This window comes from Choloepus didactylus (assembly GCF_015220235.1).
Source record: "Choloepus didactylus isolate mChoDid1 chromosome 11 unlocalized genomic scaffold, mChoDid1.pri SUPER_11_unloc1, whole genome shotgun sequence".
NCBI classification, from domain to species: Eukaryota; Metazoa; Chordata; class Mammalia; order Pilosa; family Megalonychidae; genus Choloepus; species Choloepus didactylus.
The window spans coordinates 3,909,643-3,918,000 of NW_023637577.1; the positions used below are offsets into that span (position 1 = coordinate 3,909,643).

Genomic DNA, 8,358 nt, shown 5'->3' on the forward strand with positions numbered 1-8,358 from the left:
CTAGAATGTTTTCCTAGCCTTCTGCAATTGACTGTTTTAGGATAATGTAGCCCTGACTGTGTGTATTAGGATATTATTATAAAGTCTTCACATGACAATGCACATTGGTTCTTTCCCCAAAATTTTAACTTTGGGGTATTTTGATTTAGTTAATGTGGACTGTACTTTACATGAATAAAGTGGCAGCCAGAGCAGTGCTGAAGTAGCCCTGCACCTCATTTCACCTGTGAATCTTCAGCTTATAATTATGCAGATGAGACCTTCCCTTTTGCTAGAACTCATAATTTACACCCTAAGGGCCATCAGTTGACAACTGTTTATTGAAGAGCTGCCACATAACCAGGCCTCTGCCAGGCACTCTGAATCCACAGCATGTGTCACTATCAAGGAACATGCAATCAGAATGAAAAGTCAAGGCTCCTAATAGAAGGGATCAGTGAAAAGTAAAAGAGTAGATGTATTCAAGTGCTGAGTTGTGAGATATCAATAAGATATGCTTTGGAGATCAGTTAAAGGAGATTTTTGAGGAAGGAGCATTACTCCCTCTAAGAAAATAATTCTAAGCTAAGCGGCTTGGGGTAGAGTGAGATAACTGGCTAATTTCTAGGTCTGTTTCTTTCAGGACAGTCTGTACTATTGCTTCAAGTCTGAAGGCACACAACATCTGAAGTCTGCAGGATGTCAGCTTGATAGATCAAGGAGGGTTGGCACTTCTTTCCAAGCAAGTAGAATTTTATGGAAGGTGGCAGGAAATTCAAGAGGAGAAATGCAATAAAATACATCCTGTAAATAGAATGGCAATGAGTTTGTCTTTGAGCTAAGGAATTATCTTCCAGATAGTTCTTTCTCTCTGACATCTTTTCTATAGCCTTCCCAGAATAAGCAAGAGGTAAGGCATATTTACATACCTATTGATGTGCTATTGTCTACTAATCATATCAAGTAATAAACAGCAGGAGAAAGGGGCTATTCTGATCTTAGTGTTGCTATTCAATTCATTCAAAAAAAGGTTGTTTGGTGGCTTCTATGCAATACTCGGGCAATGAGATATGTCTGATGTATGGATTTGTAAATGGGGAAGGTTGATGGGAGGAGACAGACAAAAGAATATATATGATATGATTCCTACCCACACAGAGTCCACAATTAGTCAAGAGCAAGCTGCAGAGATGAATATCCATAAAATAATGCAATAATGCTACAGTGGAGGTATCTCTGAAATGCTGAAGGAATGCAGAAAGGCTTTGTTGACATGCCAAGTGCCTTACTGACACTCCATAAATGAGAACTGAATGAAAAAGGAGTGAAAATTAAGAACACGGATCTTTTCTGCACTGCACAAATTACCACATCAAGTAGAAATCAATCTGGAAGACAGTATTGACAGTTGATGGTGATCTAACGCTAAACTCACACTTAGAGAAGTTCAGCTGCTAATTAATGTGAGGCAAGTTCCAGGAAAACAGAAAGGTGCTTTTTCTTATTTTATGCTTTGTGTAATTTGGGGGGGGTAGGATATGTCAGTAAATAATTAAAAAGTAAGCTAAAAATTTTATTTGTAAAAAAAAAAAGTATACTATATGTAAAGCTTTCATCTGAGAACCACAAAGACTGAGACTAATAAATTTATGAAATAAGTAAAATAGTAACTTCATTTAAAGGCAAAGTAAGCTATAGTAGAGTAAAGTGACAGAAAGAAATTTTTAAATTCACTGTGGTGGTTTGGAACTGTCTGTACCCCAGAAAATCAAGTCCTTAAAGCTAATCCATTCCTATAGGGTGAACCTATTGTAAGTAGGACATTTTGATGAGGTTACTCAGTTAAGGCATCAACCTCTTACTGGAGTTGTTTATAAATGGGATGAATATGGGGAAAGAGAGAGAGAGCAACAGACAGAGACAGAGAAACAGAGAGAGAGAGAGAACACCACAGAAGCAAGAAGCTGAAAGCAATGAAACCTGAAAGAGAAGAAAGACGCCTGCCATATGCCTTGCCATGTGGCAGAGGAGCTTGGGATCACTGGAAACCGGTCTTCAGGGAGAAGGCATCACCCAAATATGCCTTGATTTGGACATTTTTCTCAGCCTTGAAACTGTAATAAATTTCCACCATTAAAAGCCAACCCATTTTATGATATCTGCTTTTGGAAGCTTTAGCAAACTAAAACACTCACTACTGTAATATATATGATAAAAACATTCCATTCCATAGCAATAACCATTATGTCAGACTTGGTTTTTCTTCTGAGTTATTCCATGTATATGGGTTCCATTTTGTTGATTCTATTTCTATGTTTTTTTGGTGGAAATAAATTCAATATTTTTAGTACTTTTGTTAGTTATTATCCCACTGGAGAAAAATGACCAATATTTGTGTAACTGTATTGAACAGCTGAGTTCTATTTCTCATCTTGTATATGTTAATGATGATTTTAATGGAATGGTCTCAAATAAATGGAACATCAAAATGTTCCTACTACAGAAGCATGTGCATTTGCTAGTGGCTCTAAGAATTTCATTCTTGGAGCAACCAAAGTGCTGACTTAGTAGGAAATCGCCCTGTTTTCACTCCACTGTGTAGCCCACAGAAGATGCATGCAGGGAAGTTGACATACCTTGCACACCCTGTAAACAAAAGGAGGCAGAAGTTGGTGAATAAGTGCCCTAAACTCCCATACCTTTTTATCAAAAATGTTTACCAAATCATCTTGATGGGTTTCTATAAGATTTTGAGCAGTGCCTCTTCTTTCTGATCAACCTTTAGAGTTAAATAGCAAGATGCTCCAAAAGGTGGATCTAGTCATAAGGTCCTACTAATATTTCTTTTGTAAGGAGATACAAGATGAGTCTGTTTTGGAGCTGACTTTTCTGTAAACAGTATTTCAAAGACAATCAATAGCTGAAGATTTGGGGCAATTTTGCATCCAGAGACTGGTTAAAAAGGAAGGTACACTCAACTGTGATTTTATCTGAAGAAGTGGTTGAAACAGAATTGGAAGTTGCCATCAAATGTAGAAGATTGCTTTTGTGCAATTTCTCTATTTTATGTTCAAAAGCCTTTACTTTCAGAAATATTGCCCACCTTTTCCTTTCCTAGGGATCAAATTCACTACTCATTCTTTAGTCTCTTTGCTTAAATTGCCTTAGAATTAAAGTGTACCATGTCTTGTTTCTTCAAAGCACCCACATCCTGTTCCAGCAAAATTCCTGGAGAGACCAAGGGTTGTTGCTTGGATAGCAGCACCAAAGGGCTGTCATTTATCTCTCAGTGAAACTTTGGCAGCACAGCAACATCACACACGTCTAATCCAAGTTTCCTAATTCATTGCCTTTTCTGACAAATAGGGAAGAAACCCACGTTACAAGGGAGCAGGCCTTTAGAGGATCATATGATGCAGCAGGATAAAAACCCAGACAAAATAGCCCCACACAAGGACCTCCTGGAGTTAACTACTTTGCTTCCTGAGTTAGCTCCACTTAGTTGTGGCAAAGTGCAGAGAAAACTTGCTATTCAGCTGTACATACTTTTTCAGAATCTCATCCTTTCTTCAAAACCATTTGACAAAGTGCCTCCCAATTGCTAAAATTTCTTCTGTGAAGGTATTACAGTTCACCCCCAGAGTTTGTTTCTTTACAAAGTCAACTCTGAAAATGTTGACCATTTGCTTCATGCATCTCCCCCATAAATGCAGAATCCTGAGTTCCACACATCATGCTCTCTGCCTTGTTGACAAGCATTTTGTCTGCAGTTGTTCAGATACACCAAAGCAAAATGACAAAAACACTTAGTTTTTTGGAAAAGTGGTGCTTAATTATTAAGAATGAGGAACAAGAATAGTCATTCATTCCATCCTTGATAAGAAGTTTACAGTGAATATTCACTATTTTACCAAAATAAAACATTTATAGAGCAAAATGGAAATTAACCGGTGTGTTGGTTTGGATGTTATGTATCCCAGTAAAGCCTATGGTGTTTTAATCCACTCTTGTGGGTGCAGACCTATGGTGGGTGGGACCTTTGGATTAGGTTGTTTCCATGGAGATGTGACCCAGCTCATTCAAGTGGGTCTTAATCCTTTACTAGAGTCCTTTAGAGAAGCTAAAATATGTAATCCAGAGTTTGCCTCTAGAAGAAACTAAGAGAAGCTAAGACAGAAGCCCAGAGACTTTTTGAAAGCTATGGAAACCAGAAGCTAACCCTGGGAGAGGCCCAGCAGACTCCAGCCATTTGCCTTCCCACGTGACAGAGGAACCCCAGATGCCATCAGCCTTTCTTCAGAGGAAGTATTGTCCTGTTGATGCTTTAAATGGGACATTTTTATGGCCTTCAAACTGTAAGTCTGTGAACTCTTGAACCCCCACTGTAAAAGCCAATTGATTTCTGGTACTTTGAATTCTGGCAGATTTAGCAAACCAAAACAACCGGTATACAAAAGAAAAAGAAAAGGCAATAAAGACAATGTGCTTAGAAACTATCTCAAGTTTGTGTAAATAAATGGAGACCCTTACTCTCAAATGAGAACAAACAGAAGCCACTATCACTTGTTTAAGTCTGAGAATCTTAGGCAGACAGAGGAGTGGGAAGGCTTTATGGTGAAAATGACTTCTGGTGTGCACTCACAGGAGGGTGCTGGGGTGGAGAAGCTAGAAGTGGCCCAACTAGAAGTCAGGAATCTTTTGCAATTGGTTTGGGGAGGGCATTTGGCTTTTTCTGGCTGGTCCTGAATTGGAAGATGGGACAAAAAAATCATGAACTTGGCAGCCATTGACCAGATACTGAGAATTCTGGGACAAGTACTTAGAGATTGTGGTTTGGCTTCCTGAACAGGCAGCTGCAGGGTTGATGAGCCAAAATTCCATTGTCACATGTGGTCATTGTGCCCTTGTGTGTTTAGTCTCTTGAGTGTAACCATTCTAATACTGGAGGGAGTAAGTCAAAGCACAAACAAAAAATGGCAAAACTAATATAAATTATGTGAAAATGCAAAATTTATATAAAAGCATGAAATACACAATGCTCAATTGATGACAATTACCTCATAAACCAGAAAAACTTAAGAAAATATTGATCACATTACATAAATTTTCAGCTTCATAAAATTATATAAAAAGTACTGCTTTTGTTTAACAGGCTTTTCATCTAGTTATTGTTCTAATCAAGTTAGTCAAAAGAGTTATGAATTATTTCTTTACCAATCAGCAGAGGAAATTAAATTTTTTAGTCCAAAATGATGAAATAGGTGAAAAATCAGCACAGTTCCAAAAATATTTTGAGTCAACTTTGTTTATATATATATATGTATATATATAAAATTTGTTTAAATGGTAAAATTATTGCACAGAATTGTAATCTGCCCTATATAGACAAATATTGCAATTCTGTTTCAGTTTTAGCAAGATAATATTTTAGAACTAATTTTTTCTATTGATAAATATTTTCCAACTCCTTTCTATGATTTTAATAAAGTTTTCCTCCACTTCAGGTTAGCAATTTTCCTATTGAATATATTGAAACAACACAGTGATAAGATAAACAGATAAAAGTGTTCAACAATATTTGTGGAATGAAAAGGAAAATTTAGCAAAACAAACAAGCAAAACTAGGTTTTTTGTTTTTGTTTCTCTCTTTGTAAGTTTTTTCCCCCATCATAACCAAAGTTGTAATTGAAATTTTTCTACCACAGGTATTAAAAATAGAAATAAAAATTTAGGCCTTGTTCCTGTTTGCTAAAGCTGCCATTATGCCAAATACCAGAAATGGATTGGCTTTTTTTTTTTTTTTAAATCATTTTATTGAGATATATTCACATACCACGCAGTCATACAAAACAAATCGTACTTTCGATTGTTTACAGTACCATTACATAGTTGTACATTCATCACCAAAATCAATCCCTGACACCTTCATCAGCACACACACAAAAATAACACGAATAATAATTAGAGTGAAAAAGAGCAATTGAAGTAAAAAAGAACACTGGGTACCTTTGTCTGTTTGTTTCCTTCCCCTATTTTTCTACTCATCCATCCATAAACTAGACAAAGTGGAGTGTGGTCCTTATGGCTTTCCCAATCCCCTTGTCACCCCTCATAAGCTACATTTTTATACATCTGTCTTCGAGATTCATGGGTTCTGGGTTGTAGTTTGATAGTTTCAGGTATCCACCACCAGCTACCCCAATTGTTTAGAACCTAAAAAGGGTTGTCTAAAGTGTGCATAAGAATGCCCACCAGAGTGACCTCTCGGCTCCTTTTGGAATCTCTCTGCCACTGAAGCTTATTTCATTTCCTTTCACATCCCCCTTTTGGTCAAGAAGATGTTCTCCGTCCCACGATGCCGGGTCTACATTCCTCCCTGGGAGTCATATTCCACGTTGGGATTGGCTTTTATAAAGGGGGTTTATTTGGTTACAAAGTTACAGTCTGAAGGCCATGAAAATGTCCTAATTAAGGCATCAACAGACAATATCTTCACCAAAGGATGGCCAATGGCATCCAGAAAACCTCTCTTAGTTCAGAAGGCATGTGGCTGGCATCTGCTTGCTTCCAGGTTGTGTTTCAAAATGGCCTTCTCCAAAATGTCAGCATCAGCTTTCAATGGCCATCTTAAAAATGTCTCTTTCAGCTGCAGCTTGTTTGTTGACTCTTTTATATGGCTCCAGTGATCCAATTAACACCCACCCTGAATGGGTGGGGTAACACCTCCATGGAAATTATCCAATCAAAGGTCTTGCCCACAGATGATTGAGTCACATCTCCATGGAAACACTCATCAAAATGTTCTTACCTAATCAACACTAAAACTTCTGTCCCCACAAGATTGCATCAAAGAACATGGCACATTGGGGTACATAATACATCAAAATTGGCACAGGTCTTGTGGATGTATTAAGGTTTCTAGTAGCCAATTTTTTGGCATGTGAACCCACTTCATTTTTGAGGCTAATATGTAAAAAACAAAAATCTACCCATTGAGATTAATATAAAAGCTTGATATTCCAATGGCCTGGTCCAAATATACAAAATTGTATCTGTTTATAATTGTGCATTATATATGGGAAAATATTAATAAAACAGCATGACATTCCAAATATTTAGATTTAATAATGTCCCTTTGACTTTGGCAGTATTTTCAAGATCAGTTGACCCATGAAGAAGGCTGAGTTATGTTGGGACTCAGTGTTTCATTTACCATCAGAGCCTGAGTCAGGACTGGAAGCAAAAAATTAGCTTTTAGAGGAAGCAAGTAGTATTCAAAGGAGCCATTTATCTTAGGGTTGGGGTGCAAGTCGCCTGAACCAACTGCTGTGAGGTCCATCCCACAAATAATGACTACAAACAAATTAACCAGATGAAAAGATCAGGCAGACTTAGCCCTCCATACCGATCTCTTATTTCGTGGTAGAAAATTTCATATGTCACACAGCACATAAAATTAAGGGACCTTGTCTAAATCATTATTAAGTAAACAAATGCAACCATTTTCTGCATATCATATTATACAGAATGTTCAAGGTCAAAGAGGACATAAGCATCCAGGAAAATATATCAAACTGTCATGCCTATAATGTCACCTTTGAAAAACCATAATACATTTCTTGGAAGATGAGACTTACTTATTTCCATGACAGTAATTCTGAGAGTTTCCTGGATCAATAAGAAACTGTGCTGTCTAGTCTTGTCTTCTGGAAACTCATACTTTTAGAGCTTTGCCAAAAAGACCTATATTATGACAAGTGGCTGGCAGGGGCAAGTAAACCTGCAAAGAAATTAAGGTGAATCATAATTTATTCTGATTAAAAAGCATATTTTGGGGATATATAATATGAAGGAAAGGGTGGAAGGGAGTAAGAATAAAAATGCATAAGAATACATGTCCATCTCAACATCGTGGGATTGAGAACATCTTTTTGACCAAAAGGAGGAGTGAAATGAAATGAAATAAAGTTTCAGTGGCTGAGAAATTTCAAATGGAGTCAAGAAGTCACTCTGGAGGGCATTCTTATGCACTACATAGATATCCCTTTTTAGGTTTTAGTGTATTGGAATAGCTAGAAGGAAATACCTGAAACTATCAAACTGCAACCCAGTAGCCTGGATTCTTGAAGATGATTGTATAGCAATGTAGCTTACGAGGGGTGATAGTGTGATTTGAAAACCTTGTGGCTTGCACTCCCTTTATCCAGTATATAGATGAATAGAAAAATGAGGACAAAAAAACTGAATGAAAAATAGGGTGGGGAGTGATTTGGGTATTTTTTACTTTTATTTTTTTATCCTTATTTTTACTTTTTCTGGTACAAGGAAAATGTTCAAAAGTAGTTTGGAGTGAGAAATACACAACTATATGATCTACTG

At 37.1% G+C, this 8,358-nt stretch overlaps 1 protein-coding gene across 4 annotated transcripts in view; it reads right to left on the reverse strand.

The window, feature by feature from the left end:
• The window catches only part of CT55 (cancer/testis antigen 55), a 33,571-nt gene extending 25,717 nt beyond the window's left edge, over positions 1 to 7,854 (reverse strand). For 3 of the 4 annotated variants that reach the window (XR_005214823.1, XR_005214822.1, XR_005214821.1), the window contains exon 1: positions 7,617 to 7,854. Coding sequence is in view for 1 of the 4 variants with exons in the window: in XM_037823159.1 (XP_037679087.1) it covers positions 7,617 to 7,626 (10 nt within the window). In the remaining 3 variants the exon portion in view is untranslated. The remainder of the gene's footprint in view (positions 1 to 7,616) is intronic. The other variant, XM_037823159.1, reaches the window with a different exon arrangement.
• Positions 7,855 to 8,358: the final 504 nt, after the last annotated feature.